The 23,748-nt window shown below is 37.4% G+C and overlaps 1 protein-coding gene across 1 annotated transcript in view; it reads left to right on the top strand.

The window, feature by feature from the left end:
- The first annotated feature begins 5,680 nt into the window (after positions 1 to 5,680).
- Positions 5,681 to 23,748, top strand: part of plekhg7 (pleckstrin homology domain containing, family G (with RhoGef domain) member 7) — a 100,426-nt gene continuing 82,358 nt past the window's right edge. Inside the window, exons 1-2 of the mRNA XM_028815482.2 lie at positions 5,681 to 7,087; positions 23,605 to 23,627. Of these exons, the coding sequence (XP_028671315.2) occupies positions 6,437 to 7,087; positions 23,605 to 23,627 (674 nt within the window). The 5' untranslated portion in view covers positions 5,681 to 6,436. The remainder of the gene's footprint in view (positions 7,088 to 23,604; positions 23,628 to 23,748) is intronic.

Raw genomic sequence — 23,748 nt, 5'->3', positions numbered from 1 at the left:
GATAGATAGATAGATAGATAGATAGATAGATAGATAGATAGATAGATAGATAGATAGATAGATACTGTAAATGAATAAATTGAACATCAGTACTACACCATTGTGATACCCTCTCCCAAATTCCGTTTTTGATGTAATGGATATTTTAACATATGGAATGAATGCAAACCATTCTTTTTGGACGTGGGCAAAGCACGGTTATTGTGGATGTGATAATTGTGCAGTCAGACATTATAATAATAAGTGGTCAAACTTGATTGCACAATTTAAAAGTTTGGTTCCTCATCCTGTTTTTAATTTATGGTATATATTTGCATATTTCCCTTGTCTGACAACTGATCTGACATTTATCTTCATTGATCTATGTAAATTTCTGCATTCAGGGTTTGAGTGGTGTCCACCTTTAAAAGTAGGATAACTAATACCATCTTAAAAGAAAGAACACCTATTAGAGTTAATATATAGCAAGAGTAAGAAGTAGGTACCAAAAGATTTGATCCCATTATTCATGTTAGTCCGTCTGTTTGAATACAAAGGGAGACATGAATGGTCTAGTGTGTGGTTTTAAACATCCAGTTACATTTTCTATTATTAATGTGTCCATAAAGTGTGGCCTAGAATCTTAAGCTCTGAACTATAAACCAAATACATTCTGGTTCTCACATCTTCACATGTAAAGCAAGATGGACCAATAATCTATCTAGAAATGTGATCTATAAAATTATAAGTGATGTACAATATGGATGTTAGCATGTGTTCCAGAACTGCCTCTATTCAGGACACTGGTATCTTTCCTGGTTCTAACACTAGGGTGACACCTTTGAATTATAATAAGTAGGCTAAAGGAACTTGGAACTAATTACTGGTACTTTTTCTTCTCACTTAAATGAAAGAAGGTAAGGTTGTAAAACAAGAGTGAGCAAGAAATGATAAGCTGTGCTTTGTCAGGCAACCCATGCTTTATCACATACACCTTTGACACTTGATGCACTCATATATGGTTTTGAATACTGTTTCTAAGAAGATTATGTGGAAAGGTGAGGTGTTCATTCAAACTGCTGGCTACCTTGTGGAATGTTTGTGCTGACGTGAATGCTACTTTCTATTTTCTAATTGAAGGTGATAGATATTGTTTTAATCTGTCACAATATCAAGCCTGCTAGATGCTACAGTGAAATTTTTTTTGTTGTCAAGTGACTGTCCTTGCATTCTCATACCATGCACTCCATAGACAAATCTTTAAATGAAATTAAAAATGGATAGATTAGGTCAGGGGTGGGCAATGTTGGTCCTGGAGAGTCGCAGTATGTGCAGGTTTTTGTTCCAACCCAGTTCCTTAACGAGAACTCAATTATTGCTGATGAAGCACATATTGCTTAAGTGACATTTTGATGCTTCATTTTAGTGGTCTCGCTTGTTAAGGTTCTCCAACCTTAATTGCTTATTTCAATCTTAAACTGCTGCATTCAGTGTTTTAATTGCTCCTTATTAGCAATTAGATGTAAAAGACAAAGCAGCCAGCAGTTCTCCAGCTAGCTTTTTTCCAATTACATCTGTGTGTGTTCATCATGCACTGTTTGATTTAATAAAACACTTAATAGAAAAATGTGACAGACTGAAAATGATCTGTTTTAGGCTTCAAATCATTTGGATGATATCCTTGGAAAGGAAAAAAATCTACGATATAAGAGATTTACATTGCACAGACTAACAAGCCATAAAATTAAATAAGGTCTGAGATTGGCAATGATTGGTTTCTAATTAAGCAATTGGGTTGGAATGAAAACCTGTAGCTACTGCGGCTCACCAGGACCGACATTGCCTACCCCTGGATTAGGTGGTTGGAGGAAACAATGTGTAGTCTAAGAGATAAAAATCTCTACTTTTTTTTCAAAATAAACAAAACTCTTAATTTTTTTGAAATCCCATCAAAATCTTTTTCCACAATATATATACAGTAGCTAGGCATGTGAGTAAAATAGCTCAGTACCTGGTACTGTGGCTTCACATCTCTAAGGATCTGGGTTCATTTGCTAGCTTAGTCACTGCCTAGGTAGACCAAACTGTACACATTCTACATCTTTTTGGCTTCCTCTGTGTACTTCTGTTTCCTCCTGTAATCAACAATGGTGTGTTCACATTAATCCCTTAATCAAAAACTACAAATGGATGCAGTATGAGTAACAGTGTGCCATCTTCTTTTTTCAATATTTTTTAAAAACATTTTTTAGATTTACATTGCTCTTGATAATCAGTATTATATAAAATCTCTATAACTAGTTGCTTGCTGTTCCTACATACTTATCTTTGGTTCATTGCGTTACTGTTCTATTTTTTTTTCCTACATTCATCAGTGTTCTGAAGTTCTTTTTCAGTTCATTGTCATAAGATGCTGGTGCCTATTCCAACAGTGTTGGGAACTAGCCTTGGATGGTACCCCAAGAATCGCTGGATACCCTCAGACACACAGAGTCACTTTTACTTGAAAAATATAGATCTTAGTATTTTTGCAATGCTATACTCCTATAATTTATTTGTTTGTTCTTTGTGCTATTACTTGGAGTATTTTGTGCTAGTGAGTGCTGTTTAAAAAACTACTGCATCATTTTTAACAGAGAATGGCTGCTTCACAGTGTTTAGATCCAGATTCAGTTTGACTTATTATTATTGAATAGTTTCATATAATTTATCTTGTGATCAAAATGTGCAACACATTTGTAACCAGTACAATTCTAAGACTGAACTTCCATTGCTGGCTGGGGTGTCTTCTGTGTGGAACTTGCATGTTCCCCCTGTGCATATTTCATCATGGTGTGTCAGGTTGATTAGCTACTCTGACCTGGCCAAGACTGAGTGAGTGTGAGTATATGTACTGCAGCCAGCTGGTGTCTGGTCATTGGCTGGTTCACAAGACAGACTCCAACATGCACAACTCTGTATACAATAAGCAGTCTTGGAACTGAAACTGGAATGGTTACAAGATAGCAGTCTTAACATTTTGCATTATTTTATTGTACAGATTTGTTTGTCTTCTTAGCTTTCTAATCATGTTTTCCCCCTTGCTGACGTGCTTGAACCCCCTAGTTAACTTAGGTTCTTCTGCATGCCCCACAACTTTTTTCTTGGATGATTTTTTTTTCTTTCAGCATGGAATTTCATCAGTAAATAAACTCCTAACGTCATGCTGATAATTAAAACTGATGGATGGTGTGGAGGGTATTACTCTTGCTCCAAAGTTCCAGAGCCCTGCATTCAAAGCCTATACATACATAAATTTACATAGTGCATCATTGTCTATGTAGGGTTTTTCCTCCATCATCTCAAAATCACACAGTAATTTACTTGGTGACTCTAAATGGACTTAGTGTGAGTGTGAGTGTGCTTTAGTGATCTGGTCAGGGTTGGTTTCCACCTTGCACCCAGTTCTCCTTGGACAGGCTCTGGTGCCCTGTGACCTTGAGTTAAATAAATAGGTAACAAAATGGATGGATGGACTGATGTAGAAATACTGTATGCCAGCAATAGTAATTATGGTGTGGGATATACTGAATTCGGTCTGCAAAAAACATTCACTAATAACAGCCTTTTAGTGTTAGTTGTTCAAGCACGGTCAACATCAAATAGTTTACACTCATAAAAATAAAGTTATCTGAGTGGTTCTTCAGAGTACTCATATGAAGGTTTCACATGGAGATTGTTATGGACCCTTATTTAGATTCACAACAAGCTCCATAAATTACTGTGAATAGATAACATATTTGTGAAGCACCAGTGGGTACCTGATATTTAAAGGACTCATGCTACATACAATAACACTGCCTCAGTTTAGGTTTTCTTCATATGTTAGAATCCAGTTAGGTAGCCTAAACAGGTCTGCTTTCTCCACATATTAGGAACCTTTTCAAAGCCTAAAAATCTGATTTCACATGTAAAGAATCGATTTTCAATAGTTCAACAAGGCCACAAAACCCGATAAAGTGTCATTAAAGAACCAATATTTTTAGGAGTGTAGGCTTCTATGGCGTTTTCTAGCATGTTTGACTCGCCTTCAGCACACAGATCTGCACAGCCTTCTAACCTGACTCGATACCCTCGTTCTTTCACAACAGCTCAGACATAAAATCAACCTATCCCAAAATTCGCACATTAAGTACACATCAACTGAAACAAGATGTTAGGAACAACCTTACTGTAATAAAATTACGATTGGGTAATTACGATTTCGGTGCAGACAAAAACCCAGAACCCGTTTTTTTTATACTTGCACGTTTGTTTTAGCACACTTCAAATTCTAGTGCGCTTTTATTCGCATATTGCAATAGCTGCGCTGAGACAGCCTCGCAAACTGGAAAAGAAAATGAAAACTGTAAAAGCAGTCCTAAAGTATCATCTGTAGATCCAACTGACCTTTTTTATGGCCGCTTGTTTCAATTGCTGCTCCGGGAGAGCCGGAGTGTATCCCATAGTTATGGAGAGCAACGCGGGAGGCGCTCACTTACACGGCGCTAAAAAAAATCGATGCCAGTTAAAGCAAGAGTCATCTGGATGTGGAAAATCCAAGGGGACGCGGAAAGAGGACAAATCCAATCTCTCGAAGGGCACACTCCCTCACACAAGAGTTCTTTGGTATGGGGGATGAGCAAATGAACTCAGATCCACTCTTTCCCGAGATTTCAACCCTAGCCACTAATTCACAGTAAAACTTTATTTCCTTTAAGTAAATCTTTACATACTGTGCGATCAGTTATTAATGGCCAATCTACAAACTAGAAATGCACAAGAAATTATTCGAACAAATTTAATCATTTCACGGTTGTCTGTTTACACTGAACACAGAATATCCCTTCATTCATTTCCCGAACCCGCTTAATCGCTTTCAGTGTGGCGGTTGGGGACAGAGCCTATCCAGGCAGCATTGGGCACAAAGTTTGAACCAGTCCTGGACGAGGCGCCATAGCATCGCGAAACCCATTCATGAAGTGTCAAGTTAAGGTCGACAATTAACCAAATGACGCACATCTTTGGGGTGTGGGAGGAAAACTGGAATAAATGTGCAAACACGTTTTGAACGTGCAGCCTCCACACAGCCAATATTAATATAGTCACCGTCAATCATCAAACTTTAACCAGTGCGTTAATGGTTCCTTTATCCATCCATCCATTAGTGTTCTGTAATGACTGCTTTGCTTTAGGTTCTGTAAGTAAATTCACAGATTCTATCTTGGAGAAATCCATACACTTTCTAATACGCTGATGGCGTTTAGTTTTGTGCACAAGGCAGAACCAGCCTGGACGCGGCTCCATCCACAGGCCAGTTTAGAGAAGCTTGCACATCTACTGACTTAGCTAGCTGCCCATTCCCATCCACTGATTAATCAACGAGGAAACAAAAGCAGACACGGGATGATGGAGAATACTTTACACGGACAACACCGGGCACAGGTATTCATCCCAGAGATCACCGTTTACTGTTGGTCCAAAATTATTTTTCATTCAGTGAATAGTGCTACACTTACTTTAGTGTACTGTTAGTGTACTTCGCTCCAGATAAAATACTAAAGAAAGAGTGTAATGAGGCGGTTATGACGTATGCCCAGGGTGTGACTAGCCGTTGGCAAGACGATTATCTGTGGTGGATCTTCTGCTCTCACCACCGATCTTTGCGTCCAAGTCCAGTGACCTTTGCTGCTCTTTTCTGGAACTCCGGTAAGAATGCAGCACACGGCCAAAATGTGAAAAGAAAGACCGACTGACAGAGAGAGAGAGAGAGAGTTACGTGTGCAGGTGGGGCCGGCAAATCACAGGTGACAGCGGGCGGCGTTGCGCGTGTCACGTGACTGCTCCTAAGCCCGCTCAGGGGCTCATTTTCTCCCGTATAGTAGTGGTTTTCTTTTCAGCAGTCGGAATGCTAAAAATGCGGCAAGATGAGCTGGCAGGTACAGCACCACACCTGCACGCTTGCACTTAATAAGAATTAGAATGAGAGTGAATGGTGTTGTCATCTTCAGCGCGTCACTCAGTGCTGGCCACACCAGGGAAGGAATATCAAAACAAAACGGGCGTTTCCAGCGTCCAAGGTTCAGCTCAATCGCCGCGCTGGTTTGAGATTGCAGTCATTAAACAAAGGGACGCGACTAAATGCGCCTCGACTGGGATTCGGGAGTCTTCTCTGAGGCAGACCTGGAGCGCATTATTTGGGATGCTTCTGCTGGGCGGAGCGGGTGGGGGCGTTTGGTGAAGGAGATTTCACCGAGAATGCGATCTTTTGTTTTGAGGAAAGTCCAAGGATTACCCAAGACTGTGTTTGAAGAACGCATGAACGAAAAGACAAATTAAAAAAAAACACATACACAGAGGGACAATGAGAGATTAAGTGTTATCTATAGATCCAGCGCTACCTGTACGTTCTTATCCTGATGCTTTTGGAGAAGGAAACATGCAGCCCGGTGTAGATGGTGAAGCGGACGCCTGTGGATCTGCCTTCAGCGCCACTAGTTTAAATGCTTCCCATTCAGAAAGTGACGCTTCTGACCTCTTCACTAGCACCGGAACACAAACGTCTCCGGTTGACTTTGAGGACGAGGAAACCCAGACCCATATTACGATGCCAAACAAGTGGGATTACAACAGCGTGGTTTCAAAATTAAGAAATTCTCAGTCCTTTGAGCCTGATGAAGGGGCGAAACTTTTCTATCAGTTTGATAGGCAAGCCCCAGCTAGAATTTCAACCTCTCCAACTCTAAGGAGAATGAGAAAAAGCACAAGGAGGCCTCTCTTGAACCTGGACTTGCTGGGAACAGAAAGAACTAATAACGTACAGGAAGATACAAACGACTCTAGTTCCAAATCTAATGGCCCTGAGGATGTCTCAGAATGTGGGACCACTGCCATTGAAAATCAGAACTCACCTCAGGCCAAAACTCAGAACTCTTTGAACTGTTCAGATTCAACAGTACAGGAAGCACCTATGTGGCAGGGAAATTCAGACAAATTTATGAAAACCTCCACTTCTAGCCAGATGTCCTCTAAAAAAGAAAACATTTCTCCAGGTCAAAGATTAAATGCTGATGAAGGTGATCACCTTAAGGTAATTTTTGACAGGAGCTCTGAAAGATTCAGGACTGGAATTTAGTTGCTGTTTCGGTGGCATTCCAAATGAGAAATGTGAAGAAAAAGTGGATAGGTTGTTTGGGTTCAGGAAGGTGATGATCTTTTATCATTTATATTGAAATATTATTTTATGAGTCTTAGGGGTTATGGATTTGCACCTAAAATCACAAGGTGTTAGGATCCAAGCCTTTTTTTAAATTACAGGTTGTAGCCTTAGATTCAATAATACATACAATCTTTGTTTTTTAAATACTGTTGTGTTGTAATAATTGGGTCAGACACTCTGGGATAACATTGATTGTGAAAGGTGAAAAATTAGAATGGATTAATTAATATGGAGAATGCAGAACTTTCTGTAGTTTTTCAACAATACTTACCATATTCTTTTTAGATCAGTTAGTTAACAGAAAAGTTTAAATATTTTTGTAATGCAAGATAGACCATGGATTCAGCAATGAATTAGTTTAGGAAGCTATATATTCAGCTGCTGCGTCTACTATATTATAAGCACAGTGTCTGGTAAAGTAAATATGTCATAAAACAGAAACTAATCCCCCAAATTAGGCTATGCAGTAAAGCTCAAATGTGTAAGTATAGGTATGCCATATCAGATGAGAACCTGACTGCTGCAAACTAAGCATTTTCATGGCTGCAATTGAACTGCAGTGTAATGTTTAATGTTTAGCCAAATGCATTTCATTTGGGTTATTAAACCCATTTTAAAATTACAGCTGTTTGCACCACAGCCCAGTGTGCGTGGGTGGGCAGTGAGCAAGATCTCAAATTATACTGTGTTAGTTCTGTACAGAATAAGCTATTTCTTAAACTTTGTAAACATGTCAATTGTTTAAGGAAAATGTAGGTGACACAAAAGATTAAATTACAGCAGTGACAAGCTCTAGACTGTTGGGCTGTGAGGCAGCTGCAGTACCACTGTGGCATCCATATTTAGGTTTTCGTTAATTATTGTTATTAAATAATAGCAGTACAACATTGCTGTCACACAATAATTTGACACCCTGTTTCATTTTAGATTAGAGTCCCTGTGTGGAGTTTGCATATTATCATTGTGTCCTCATCGTAAATTGTTCCACCCATAGTTTAAAAAACATTCTGTCAGATTGACTGACACTGGTCAACTGGTCCAGTGTGAGTGTGTGTGCGTATCTTGTATGGTATGCAGTCACTGTAATAGGCAGATTTTTTTTCATGGTATGTCTATGCGTGCATTGCAATGGACAAATTGTCACTATTTCCCTGTATAGTTAATATTGTGTCTGTTTTGCTCACTTCCACATTATCAGGCTGTAGTTTTATGTACCAGTAGTTGAAAAGCAAAGGCACTAGTTCCCATCTTATCCTAGCTGATATCTCTGTCTTCTAATGTACACCAAGGTTTTTCATATATTCTTACTGCAGGGGTTCCCACTTGTCTTCCTGGCTTCTGCTTCACTACCTGTTTTTCTGTGCTTCTTAGAGGAAGCTTGCCCATCTGAACATATTTCTTTCCATGGGTAGCTCTTATTGCTCATATGACATTAGCAAACTGCAATACACAGATCACATAAGGGTCATTCAGCAGTATGTTATATAGCCTGTCATATGACAGATTTTGAACATGTGATTGAGAGTCAGCTATCATCTTTCTTGTGGATATTGCTCAGTTTCCTTGTATGACAGTAAGACACATTTGTGTGAGCGCAGACCTGAATTCAGAAGTGAATAAAGAAAGTGTAGTTTGCAGTGCTGAACTGGATACTGCATGAAACTTACCATAAGTAACTTACATCATGTTAAACATTTTCTTGTTGGTTATACTATAGCTCCCTCTGCACCAGTCAGGTAATGCTCTTGCTAGCAAATGTTTCCCAATATACATGTGACACTTGGAATGCTACAAAACGTAGAGATGCTGTGCCTTGGCTAGCTGTCCACTCCTTTGACACATGTAGCTGAATGTCTGGGCCCTGTATGTAAAAGTGTTAAATCGGTAGCATTACAAACATGCAAAGATAAATTGTTGTGTATGTGATTATCGTTACATAACCTAAATTTAAGTGGCATTGCATTTCATCATGGAGGTTTGAGGCTAGCTCCACACAGGACATTTTGGACTTCTATAGATTTTAGAAGTGAAAGGAATCAATTAATAATAGTGCTAATCTTCATTCCATTCATTATATATATCATTCATAATATGTACCCATTTTCAAGATTTATTAATAACAAGTAATTACAAATATTCAGTATATTGTGTATGGCCTAAATGACCCTACATCACTTTGGTTGAATATCAACATAACAAGAAAAGAACAAATCAAACTCAAGATAAGTTAGCAGGGAAAAAAGTTTAAACCTAAAACCAAAAAAGAAGTAGCCTGAAAATATCATAAAGTCTTTGCTTTTAGAAACAATGTGCAGATATTCTCTGAGAGAGAGAGAGGTTGGGAGCATGTGCTGATTACAGCACGTTGCTGCACCCACCCACCCACATGACGAACTACCCAAACTGGGATCCGAGTGCTGCTGTGCAATCGGTGACATCTGAACACCACACTGAACAGTGTGAGGTTTTTTTTACAGTGGCTGGAGTGCCACCATCCCCTGAAGTTTCCCTGCAAGTTTGAGGACCTGTTTGCAGGGCTGGATGCAGATGTCATACCCAGGACGGATATTTTCGAAACATCATTAAATATAACCGCAGTGACCTTATGACTGGACCACTTGATGTCATAAATATACATACATGAAGACCACCCCATCTAGCGATACATGATGCTAGAGTAAGTCATTCCAAATTTGCTGTGCACAATTGAAACAATTCAAAATTAACAAACAAGAATTAAGAGGAAAAATGTAAGAAAAAAATATTACTTTATTTTGTTGAACTGTGACGTGTAAATCCTAACACTATTGGAATAATCTTCAGCTTCTAGTGGCACTGTACTAGAATAAGTGGGTTACTAAAATAAAGAATAAACAGATGGATGAACAATTAAGATACTTTTAAACTCTTTTTTTTTTTAATCATGAGGTTAGTATTATTGCAAAACTGCTGATAAAATATGTGGAAGTATACTAGTAGCATTCAAGTGATGGAAAGGTTGAGTGATTGCACATTTGAATACATAATTTGCGTATGAATGTAGAATAGTGACATTCCATTTTTATTTTCTACAGGTCACTGTGGGTACTGTGACCTGGTTCATTTCTGGATTAACTCGACTATTCTGGGGGATTGGCAGACTTTTGCAACCTAACATAATATTCTCAAACCAGGTGCAGTGATGGAAACCATGGCCCACTCATGCACGCACCTTCACATAGTCAGTTTAAAAGAAATGGTTAACCTAACCTGCATGTACCCAGAGAAAGACCTATTCAGATATGGGGAGAATGTGTAAAATCCATGCAGACAGAGGTTGAAATTTAGGATGATGGATTCATGAGGTTCTATCTACCATGCCTTCATTTCCTGTTCCTAATGATAATATACTGAGAACCTTGTTTGTAATACAAACAGAAGACTATTTAAAAGTCTTTATCTGGGGCGTCCTTAGTAGTAAATTCCTGGAAGATTATTCTTGGATAGTTACCTATAGTGTGTTTTAGGCATGTCCACAGCACCCCAAGTAGCTCTTTGTAATCTTGTAGATGTGACGATGCGGGTTCTACTCCATGCTCCCATCTTCCTTCTGGGAGCCCTTGAACACTACACTGTCAGTAATGTCACCGATGAGCTAGGCAGTGAGGCACAGCAATGAAGCAAGGGGATGGTGCAAAAAGTGCAAAGTGCTTTTATTAAAAACAACAAAATCAAAAGCAGTGTCCAAATAAATAGTGCAGTGTCTCAAAATCTTTAAATAAATAATCCAATAAAAACAGGTGAACTGTGGAGGTTAACACAATAAATAAATCCTTTAAAACGAGGTTAAAACAATGGCTGGAAGCCATCCTTTTAAAAACAAAGCTGGTAACTCCCCTGCTTCTCCCATCCAGGCTATACACCAGGGGAGTCACCCTACCTGCAGCTGACCTTCTCTCTGCTGTCTTCTTCTGGTCTGTTCACCTCACTGATCCTTGGCTCCGGTGGGCTTCACCAGACCGTGACATGGGCTCCCCAGCGACCAGGGCGCTCACGCTGGGGGGTTCATTTCCCAAGTCCCGACTCCTGCTGCCTTCTTGGCCTTATGCGGCAAGCCATCCTCCTTCTGGTCACTTCCACTCCTCACTAATGCTCAGCAGGAGTGACCACTACCGACTGCTCCCGGGGTGCCAGCCAAACACCCAGGTTCATTGCTCACCTGCATTTGTTCTCTACAACGAGCACCTTTGCTCATTCACGCACCGGCTTTCTCCTCCCTGCTTCCTGCCTTATCTCCTTCTTAACCTCCGTCCGTCTTTTCTTTCTTCTTTCCCTAGCTGCCCCGATTATTTATCACAGGGACGTGGATCAGGTGTGGCAATTAGCAGCTCCCGGCATCAATTACGGATGCAGACGACTCCTCAACTGTGCACTTAAGCGAGTACCGCCCGCATCACAAATTCACCTGGGAACCTGCTCCAGCCACACTACCACACCCCTCTCTAAGCCGTGGGTGTGGTGACTATTTATTTAAAAAGTGGCCTTTTTAACTTGAGCTGTGGACCCGCCACACCACAGTAGAGCAGTCAATCAACTTAAAGGTCTTTATGCTGTTGTCAAGCTCCATACCTTGATGATAGAGTTTGAAGTGTATTTCTTTTAATAAACCTCATTTTGACTGCTTGAACCTACAGTCTCATTCTTGCAGTTGTTGTGCAAAATACTTCACTGTGCATAGGATTGTAGATTAACCAATACATTGTCCAATAGAAGACTGCAGTTACAATTTGTTGTACTTCAGTAAGTTTTTCTCATATTATTCTGTAACCTTTTCTATTTTTCTAAATATAAAGATTCCAATTTTTCAGTTAATTTTATTTAGGATCTGAATTATGGCAGAATATAAATTATTTATTTTATTATTTTTGTTTTACCTCAACACCTTCTTGTTTTTGTTTTGGGGGTCACCATTTTGTGCAAGGACACAAATGCAGAATGCTAGGTAATGGGAACTGGAGGTCACATTGAATGACATTATTGAAGCGATGATACCTAAGCCAGCTTCCTCAGTACATTCACTATCCAATCCTGACTACTACTTCTTGTGCTTTTTAAAGTGTTTCAGGACAAATTCTTTGACTATGCACTTAGGACTGTTTCTTGACTTTGATTTTGGTTCATGTTTGGGTTTACACATTTATTAGGGTGTCTTTCTTGGTTTTCACTACACTTGTTTATATACCTATGGTTCATCTTCTGACCTGTTTTCAAAATTTACTACTGCAGAATTTTACTACAAAATTTTCTACTGCAGAATTCCCTCAACCTTTGCTATTGAGAATCATAAACAGTTAAGGCTCACTCATTAGTGAACTCCTACATCCAATTTAAGCACATTTAGCTTAACACCATGATTGAGGGCTTAACGCTTGTTGCCCAATTACCCTAAGTCTTCTTCAGATCCACAAAACTTTTATAGTCATGAGTGACAGAATGCCTCCTTTCAAATACAGAACTCATATGAGATCAAGGAGTTGGTCTACTATTACAGGAATTTAGGACAGCTTATTGGCTACATAGAACAGATGTGTTAGCCAAGTAACAACAGTATTTAATGCCTTCAGCATGTTTGGCCTAGTGTCATCTAAAGTCGAAGTTTTGTCATCGTGAAGTTTTTTAAACAGTGGCTTCAGCAAAAATTAATCAAGTCTCAGCAGGCGCTTCTTACATTGTTGTACTAAATAGGCTTCATTCTCTGGGTCCAGGAGATTCTCAAATGCTCCTTGTAACTCAGGATAATATCTACTAGATTGTCTTGTCAATGTCAATGCTTGCATAGCCTTGCTGAGAATTGCCCCAGCATCAGATGATTTTAAGCTGTCCATAAGTTATTCTACATGGCTTCACCAAACCCCTCCAACTTTTGGCCTTTGTTTAGCTATCCATTTGGCCTTCAAAAATCACTTGGTCAAATCCACAGATCCTTCTGTTTAAACGATACAGAAGGCTTTCTTTTTTTTTAAACATTACATATTTTAGCATTGGGGATTGTCATAGCCCTAGTCAACTTTTAGATATCTCTCCTGTCAATGTCTTCACAAGTATCCTTTTAGACAACATATTCTAGACCTCCACAGAAAGAGAGATGCAGGAGAATGTCTGCAGTAGGTGAGTTAAATCCATGCTAAATAGGGGCCTTCTGGTAGGGGTGCTCCGATCAAGTTTTTTTAGGGCTGATACGGATCACTGATTTCACATTACTGAATTGGCTGATTCCAATACCATTTCCAGTTATTTTTTGTATCAATTTAAAAAATGTTTCAGCTTTTGCATAACCAGATATGGAGAAGCTTTATGTTATACGTATATTAAATGTGAACTTTTAATATTGTAATAATTAAACTATAGAGTGCAGGTGTTACTTGTTAATTTTTTTTGTTAAAAAATTCAATTCTGTAGTCTTATGGTTCAGTGACTATAAAAATACTAAAATAAATTCTCTTAAAATACAGTATTTTTTAATTATTAAAATATTTAGAGAAAATATTTATTTATAATAGATATGTCATAAAAGAAAATAAAATGCTTATATTTGCAAGCTGTCATCTTGTTTAATTTCTTCTGTAATGTAACTATCTTAAAGCTTAATTTAAAAAAAGTAGTTTTCACCATTTGTTTAACAAAAAATATATATTCTCACATTGATTTAATTGTTATTGGCAGTTAAATACTTAAATGTATATATACATGCACTTACATATAATCATTGTTTAAACATTAATTGCATTACAGCTTTTTTGCTGTTAAAATATACAAATACTATATTTATACATTTTGGGGGCTTTTTTTTCAATTTACAAACTCAGCATTCCTAATGATTGAGGAGTACAGTAATCCCTCACCTATCGCAGGGGTTACGTTCCAGAGCCCCCCGCGATAGGTGAAAATCCGCGAAGTAGCGACCTATATTTATTTTATTATTTATACATATTTTAAAGCTTTATAAACCCTTCCCACACTCTTATAAACCTTTCTCACTCTCTTGTTAACCTTTCTCACGCTCTTATAAACACTTCCTATGCTCTTAAACACTTTCTACATTCCAACACTGCACGCAGCGATCAGACGTCGATGTGTCTGCACTCACTTTGTGAAGGGGGGCAGCTGAACTCACGCTGAGCAGAAATGGACTTTGTGCTGCTTCTGCCAAAATGCCTGCTTGTCGCTCTGCGCGTTCGGAAGGATTAGGAGGCGTGGGGGTGTGTGAGGGCTGAACGCACGTTCGCTCAAACCCCCCTCCCCGGAGGCGCAGTACGCTCCTGCCACTTCGCATTGTCAAGGGGGTGGGGAGCTGAATGAACGCTAAGGAGAAGTGGACTTTGTGCTGCTTGTCGCTCTGCCTGTCAATAATTTAAAAGCCTGTACATCACCAATTTTCCTGTCTCACTGCCTTGTCTTGCGTGAAGTTAAAATGTTTTATAATAGTGAGATGTTACTCATATCCTTAGCCCGACATCCACATATCATATGTGTTAACAACGTGTGTTTTATAAGTTTACATGTGTTTAAAGCATGTGGGATGGGTATTTGAAGGCTTAAACTATAAAAATGTTTATTTATATGGTCTTTCTATATCGCGGATTTTCTCCTGTTGCTGATGGGTCTGGAACATAACTTCCGCGATAGGTGGGCAATCACTTGTATTTAAAAACCCGCGAAGTCGTGAATCCGCGAAAAGTGAACCGCGAAGTAGCGAGGGATTACTGTAATTATAAAAATGGATTACCATTTTCATTATGCTGTACTTATTTCTTATCAAAACTTATACTGTATGACACACACAAACAAACAGTAAAAACAATGTGCCAGCCTTAAAAAAAATCACAAATCTACCAGATGTTCACAAGATATTTATCAAGAAGATGCAAGGATAACTTGCTTAATAAGTTTATAAATAAAATGGTCAAATTTTGCTGTTAAACTAACAAGTCTATTGTTTACCAAGCAGTGATTTCAAATTCTTTTTCTATTTGAAAATGTGAACTGCTGTACTTAATACAAGCTCACTCAATGTCCAAACTCAGACAAGCAGTGTTTGTTTTAATTAAACGACAAAATAAAACGACCTGAATTCATTAAAGTAACTTTTCTTGTTGTTTGTGTAGTTGCACAGGTTGCCTCCTTTGATTCCCTTTTCTCCATTTATTACTCTGTTTTCTTTAAACTAAAGGCTAAAATTCCAAACTTTTGTCTCTCCATCTCTCTGGTAAAGTTGACCATACTACTGTCTGCTTACAGGAAGTTGGCAGCAAAAAAAAGTGTGCTAGCTTAATCATTGTTAATACTTCATTTAAAGGAGCGAAACAAGTAATTTACTGTACAGGTTAGAAAAGGAGATGCTAAAAAAATTATTTTTCGTACTCTGATTTCCAATCGAGTCTTTTGTAGTGATAATCAGCCAATTTAGATCAGCAGCTGTTCGATTGAAGTATCATTACCTTCTTCAAAACACTCCTAAGAAAATGTTGTCCAGTCAAATGTCTTGTCCATATGATGCCCAAACCTTAAAGGCTAGCTTAACATCAAATGATAATCAGTTGATAGTTCGGCAACTGTTTTTATCTAGGAGTTCCAGAACTTCAAAACTATCATTGTATTATGCAGCAACTGAAACGATGTCCTTAGTGAAAAGGGTCTTTGGCACCTTATGAGTAGCCTTGTGTTTGAGTAAGGTTTTCCTTGTGTCAACATGATGCTCTAGAGATGCGATTCTTGCACCCACCATTACAAGCTCCAACTGTAAGGCAACCAATCATATTTTTTGGAATATGCACACACCTCTTTGGGATCTCTCATATGAATCAACTTAAAAGTAAGACAGGTGCTATTTGAAAGAAAGAAGTCTAGTTCCCAAGTTCCTAAGCTAATATAGCATTTAGAAATGTGTTTAGCAAATTTGGATGGTCATTTTCAATATCCTGATCAAGCCCTTGTTCCTTTATTTGCAGTAAAATGATATTACACTTTTCACACAGTAGGATAATGTCTTCAGCAATGGTCTTGTCTACCCAGATCTGTCCCACATATAACTGTTACCTGTCTGGCATAACAAGAAGCCTTCACGGTTTGCTTTGTTTCTGCTGAGCCTCTAAGACCTCGCTGAGTGAAAAACGCCTGTAGGCCTGAATTATGGCTGCCACAACTCAGCTACTACATGAAAAAAAAAGTGTTGCTATATCACAAAATGATGTAGTAGTAACAGACAAAAGCTGGAAACAAAGAAAGCAACATGTGATTATAAAAAAAAAAAAAACCTATAACAGGTTTCATGCACTAGTCTCAGTAATGAGCTAAAATTGAATGTCGTAGATTGAACCTGCACAAGCCTGTTTCATTCACCTGGTCTTGTGTGATGAGAAGTGAGTGTTTGCCTCAGCCAGCTATCTCCTAATGATCACACAATGCATGGAGTACAATATAAATTGCAAAAAATACGTAATCTAAAATGTTAAAAAACCTATGATGAAAATAACATTTAAGAAAGGCAAAGAAGCTCTGACAATTCTAATAAACATAAAAAGTTCAACCTGCAATTGCTGATAAAACCTGTACTTCTTATTTTATATCAAGTATAAATTTAACAAATACAATCAATCTCATTGGTATATTAGCAGAACAGCAGGCAAGTGAGACTTGTGTAGCAGCTTTTGCTTTCTGTTGGCTTTTTGCTTCTACACTCTCCTAGGCACAAAATAGATAAGTCAACAAGCTGGTATTTCTGTTTAAGGAGGACTCTAAATTACATACATGAATGACCTAAACTAGACCTTAAAGATCTGCTGTGTGATAGATTTTAAATAATCTTGCCTACTATTGTAACTAAGTGGTACATTTGAATGGTGGTTAGCGTTGGTTTTGACTTTGGTTTTCATTTACTTTTGGCAGTTCTCTGTGAGTGTGACTATGAGTATGTGTGTCAGTGAGCCCTGCAATCAACTGCCACACAGTACAGTGTTTGTTTTCTCCTTATGCTTGATGCTCCTGGGATAGGCACTGTGCCCACATGACCCTGAATTGGATCAGTTGATTTTGAGAATGTTATTTATTGTTTCCGTGATCTTATGATGTTTATGACCTTTCTGTATGTGGAAAATGGCCATTGGGTCATCAAATGAAAACACATTTCACTAGATCCACAGCATCATATCATAAGGCTATGGCCATCCATGGAAACATTAGAAATTTCCAGTAAAGAAAAAAACAAATACTGTAAATGGCAAAATGCATTAATAGGATGTAGCATATTGCAAAGTGATGTGTCTGTGTCTAGATATCCCTTTTCCTGATTTGTCCTTATGCTATATGACGTATCAAGAGAGTCACATTTTTATATTTGGGTTCTTTACTTTCTATATTTTAGTTTGTGTTAATATGAATTATGAATGCTTTGAAATCACTTCAGTTTTTTTTATCCAGCACCTCCTGACTCACCAGTATAAGAAAACCATAACATATACTGTTTAACTCATCTTGATGTCTAGTTATGTAAGGCGTCCAACTTTTTGGGGTTTTCCATATTTTTTGCTCTTTGGACCCAGAAACACTCATTTTTAGGCCGGTTTTGGACCATATCGTTTGTAGGAAATTACACCCTCATGATAAAAATTAAACCAATAGGCATCTTCAGCAAAACTGATAAGAATGACTTGAAGTTATACATGCCACAACAATCCATCCCAGGTTCATAGTTCATCGCCTAATGAGATACAAGGGGTCAAAGTCACTCCTTTTCACAAAACTTTGAGAAAACGGGGATCAGTAATATAGGTATGTAGAGTGTAGCCCTCTGTGAACCTCTATCACTGGGTGAAAACGACAAACATCTATTACAATTAAGAATAGTTAGACTTTAAATATTTAAACTGAGTCACAGATTTTAATATTTTAAACATTTGAACACATTATTGTTTATTATGTACATCTACCTCATGAGGAAAATCATTACATTTCTTGTAAACACCCTGAATTATGACAGTTTATGCTAAGTCAGACTTTTTATTTCTTTATTTTATTCTTTATGTATCCCCCACCTCTTGCACAAGTTTACTACATGGAAATGTACCAGAAATGAACGGCTTTCAAGAACACAGAATATCACAATCTTAATTGCAATATTAATATTAATAATTTAAGGTTTATTTTGATTATTCATTACTTTACTTTATACAGCGGTGTTTTATGACATATTGTATACCTTCTGAAGGTGCTTTACACAGCTCATTTATATGTTTTCAAAAATGCATGGCTGAAGATCTGAAAAGCTAAGTGACTTGCTAAGAATCATGGAGCAATCAAATAATGGGCCCAGAACCTGCAAGGTTATATAGATAGACATCCAGTTCCTATACCAATATACCTCAGGACCTACAAAATATGGAGTTGCCTTTTGAATATGGCAACAGGTTTGAACCCCTACCAGTTTGCACACTATAATATTTATATTCAATATTTGAAATGTTTGAGAGAACAGATGTTGAGTCACCATTCCTTGTCATGGTAGGGTGTTTCATTGAGCATGTGAAAAAGGTGGTCAGAAATATCTCTTGAGAGTTGAAGAAAACAGAATCAGATAACCCTCCTGCTCTTCATTCCCTGGAAGTATTGCTATAGGTCATCAGATCTTTTCATAGAAGTGCATACTGAAATACTATATTTGCAAATCTGTGCTCCACACCACATTTCTTGTGGATTTCTAGAAAGGAATGTCTGAAGCCCTGCTGGATTGCCATTTAAACCTTTTTTGATTTCTGCCCTTTGCACTCCTTTTGGCTGACCTCATCTTGTACCTAGCAGTGCAAATAATGCCTTTCTTTTTGTCAGAATACATCTTATACTTGAATAATAGTGTGCCTTTGTTTATAGAAAAGCCTTGTCAGTTGTATTCTCTTTATGAGGGAAAGGAGGTCACTAGGCTCAAATGAATTACAACAGCAACTAACACTCAGGTATAAACAGTTCCTGTAAATCTGAGGTCTAGAGACATTGTTTTAAAATTTGGCAGAGAATTCATTTTTTTTCTTCATATACCATACATTTTAAATACTGTACATGGTGTCTCATTAAAAAATTCTGCTTTTTGAGTTTTGTTCAAATATATTTTAAAATGTAATTGTTTATATTTGCACTTAATCTAAACAAATTATTTAGAATGAAGAAATTTTTTTTTTGTTTTTTTAACATAACATTATTGATTCAATGTCTTCTTATCATGAAAGTTCAAATTGCTACCAATTTCCATCAGAGGTTCTTGGGAAAATTTTGAAGGATTCAACTTTTAATCATTTCACTTCATTTACACGAATTCTGAAGAAATACACCTAACTCTATAAAGTAATGTTGCTATAGTGAATGTCGGTGCAGGAACTCAACCCTAAAGAAAGAACTTGCACACATAACTTTGTCATAGAATGATCGTAAAATGTTCTAGAAAGCAGAGAGTTTACAGGTAATATTCAGGGATATGATTAGGAAAGTAAATAGTGTGCCTCTTTAATACTATTGGCTCAAACTGAGCAACTGTGAGGATATTTCCATAAATAAAGAAGTACCAATTGATCAGTCCAGCAGAAGTTCAGAATACCTCTGCCAAACTGGTAGAAGCCATCCAGAGGACAACAATCTCAACAGTACTTTACCGATGTGCCCTCTAAAGAAGAGTGAATACATAGCAGCAACATTTATTTATATAGCACATTTTCATACAACATGTGTAGATCAAAGTACTTTACAAGATCTTATTGAAAAATTAAAAGTGCAAATAAAATACAGAAAAGTAAATAAATTACAATCATAATGAATAAAAAAATGAAATAGAAATGTAGACAATACAAATCAACAAATAAGTAACCAAAATGGTAGAGTCCTTAAGCATTATTTGAATAACTATTACCTAAATTCACTTTTAAGTTTCAAATTGTTATAACAGTAACTCTGATGCTATAGTCGGATGGAGTCTCACCTAGGTAAAGGCCACATAATATCAACAAGGTGCATGGCAGACTCTGAAGTCAAGAGAAAGCAAATGATTATCTTGTCAAATGAAACAGAAATTGGCCAGAATATATAGTGCTGTGGTTGGCACATTTTTAGCATAAGTCACTGGCCATGTAAATCCATCCCCATCATGAAGCTTGCTCCTGACATCATTATATAGAAATACTTTACATAATAGGTAGGGATTACGATACTTGGCAGAGTTGAAAGGAGGCCATGTTGAGTCAAATGCAGTCAAAAGTTCCTACATTTGACAAAAGTGCCTTAAGCAAGGGTTTAATGCTGACATAAACATTTTCCATTATACTTCATTGTTTTGTTTCTACTGTATAACATACTAGCTGAATTACGCGGTGTTGCCCAGGTGTATTTGTAGAATGAGTTAAGGAAAGAAAGCAAAGATTTATGTCAATACCTCCACTCTCGTGAGTTGAGAATGTGTTGGGTCCTGTTGGATTCCAGAATTGTGGTAACTCCCTGAAGGGTATATACATAAACACTGTCATGTCTGACATATCCTCTTAATTAAAGATGGAGAGTAGTGCTTAAATTATGAAGAAAAACCAACAAAGCTGGAGTTAAACATTAACCTTTTGATTCTACATTGTGTTTTGCTGCCACTCTTGATGAAGCTTCACACAACATCCCCCCTCTGCAAAAGCGCATAATACTCCTTTGTATATTACAGTAGATAGAAACAGCATGTGCCGTTGCCCAGGTAAGTAATGCTAAGCTCTGGTCATTTTGTCTGCTAGTCAGGCTTCAGTCTGTATGGATGGTTCATTTTTTTCTGAACCAGCAGGTGGTAGTGATGAGCAAACTGTAGCAAACAAGGGAAAGAAAAAAAAACACTGGGACGTCCATGATCAAAATTTTAGTTTTTAATGTAGTCTACCTTGTCGCTATCCTCCTGGAGAGCATCTTTGCAAAATCTGGTTCCAATCAGTCAAAGGGTGTAGGATTTTATAGGAAACATACAAACAGACAGGTATTCTATTATATATATACCAGTAATGGCACACTGCACAATAACATGCATTGAATACAGTTGACTTGATCATTCATAGTTTTCCTACTCTTTCTCTGTACGTTTAGCATTCGTTTGCTCAGAGGTTGATGCACTTGCTGCTTCCTGAGCAGCTCTTCTTTTCTCCACCTTAGTGGCCCGCTTCTTCTTTCTTTCGTCGACATCTTTTCATGTTAAAACTGATTAAGTCAGCGTTTGTGTTGCAATTACTTACTACGTTTTCCTTAATTTTTCAATTCAAGTCTTCAATCTGCCTCAAGAATGATTTAAGATATGAAGAAATAGGGGAAGTGACGGTGAAGGTGGTAGGGATGAGAACAGCCTGTGCCACTTGGCCGCCCTTCTCTGGCCACTTCCGAGAGATGATTCTACAATAAAATTAAACAAAAATAAAAAGAGGAATAACCTTGGAGGTCAATCATCACCCCAAAAGTAAATAGTAGATGTCACGTAATATATGTGTACCAAATTTCAGGTCAATAGGTGAAACGGTTTGCGAGCTACAGGTGATTTAAAATCCTGGACAGACAAACGGACAGCCACGGTAGCGTATTATATAAGAAGATAGATATATATATATATATAATATATATATATATATATATATAATTACTGTGTATATCCTATGGAACCTCGGGTAATGAACATCTCGGACCATGTAGAAATCGGGTTACGACCGAAAAGTTCGCCACACTTTTGCATCTCTTCACGGCCACACACTCAGGTGAAGAACAAGCCAGTTTCCCTTCCAGTTTGTACGTGGCGATTATTTCCACACGTGTTCAGTCTCTCCCTGTGCATTCCCTGTGCAGAGAGAGAGAGAGAGAAAAAGAACGTGAGCAAGCGCGTGCGCGCGAGAGAGAGAGAGAGAGAGAGCGAGGGGGCTGGCCGCGTAAGGCTGAGAAGGCAGTTAAAGAATGAACCGGGCTTGTTTTTAAAGAGACTGATTCGAACATTGTTTTAACCTTGTTGTATTTAATGAAGACTTTTTTCTATTGGATTTTAACCTCCACTTCACTTCTGTTTACAGTGATCGATTTGTAGTGTGCATTGTTGCAAAGTTACATTTCTTGGTTGTTTATTAAATTACAGATTTTTCAAATGTTCATGTTTTCCCTGTGCTTAAAACTCATTAAAAAAAAGTGTTTACAGAGATCGGTTCATAGGGTGCATTGTTGCAATGTTGATTTTCTTGGTTGTTTTAACCTTGTTGTATTTAATGAAGACTTTTTTCTATTGGATTTTAACCTCCACTTCACTTCTGTTTACAGTGATCGATTTGTAGTGTGCATTGTTGCAAAGTTACATTTCTTGGTTGTTTATTAAATTACGGATTTTTCAAATGTTCATGTTTTTCCCTGTGCTTAAAACTCATTAAAAAAAGTGTTTTTAATAGCGTGAATTCTTGCAATGTTACTTTTCTCTGTTCAAGGTTTTCTCAGTGTTATTCAATGTTTTTACATTTAGTTTACTATTACGCCGTGCATTCTATGGTATAATTAACTATTTTTGTGCTTAGAAATCTTTAAAAAAATATATTTACATACAGTTCGTACAATCTGGAACGGATTAATTGTATTTACATACAATCCTACGGGGGAAATTACTTCGGGTCACAACCAAATTGGGATACGACCAGAGTTTTGGAACGAATTACGGTCATGACCCAAGGTTTCACTGTGTATATATACAGTATATATATATATATATATATATATATATATATATATATATATATAATACTGTATAGATAGATTTTGTCATTTTAAGTCTTTGTGTATATTATGGGAATTCAGGGAAGTAATCATGTTGTAGCTTAAAAATAATTGTACGGTACATATTCAAGGTGAGTATGTCACACTTTCTTAAGGTATTAAATACTTTTTATTTAAAGAATAAAAAGTGACGGTCAATCAAATAAATAAAATAAGACAATTGATCCTAGAAGTGTACCACAGATGGGAAATTTCAAATACTAGAATACTATTCAAATAACGGGGGCTATTTCATTGAAAGTTAATATTTTTGTAAAGCAGTGATGATGCTTGATATTAAGAACTACGATATAAATATTGTACGTACAGTTGTTTTTTTGGCATTTTGTTTTTTAAATGTTTCTTATAATTGAAAATAATTGCCAAAATATGCCACAAATACAGAATTCTAATTATTTTCATCATATACTTTATTATATATGGTACCTCAAGGAAGAATAATACATTAATATATTTTAGAGTTTAGCATTATAGATATCTGTTTAGGTAGCTGAGGGATTGTTTTTACCATGTCACCTTCTCTAATATAACCTGTTTTGTTACTTTTTTTTCAGGTGCTGGATCCAATTCCAAAAAGGTATGTCAACAGTTTTGATTGCAACTTGACGTTTTTGTTGAAGGTGGGGAGCTCATAGGAAATGAAAACACAGGCGTACTCCTGTAGCTACACATTTTGATTTCAAGCCAATCTCTTAGTG

This window comes from Erpetoichthys calabaricus, chromosome 1 (genome assembly GCF_900747795.2).
Source record: "Erpetoichthys calabaricus chromosome 1, fErpCal1.3, whole genome shotgun sequence".
Taxonomy (NCBI): domain Eukaryota; kingdom Metazoa; phylum Chordata; class Cladistia; order Polypteriformes; family Polypteridae; genus Erpetoichthys; species Erpetoichthys calabaricus.
The sequence above is the reverse complement of the archived record's forward strand: the minus strand, read 5'-3'. Positions and strand labels throughout refer to the sequence as shown.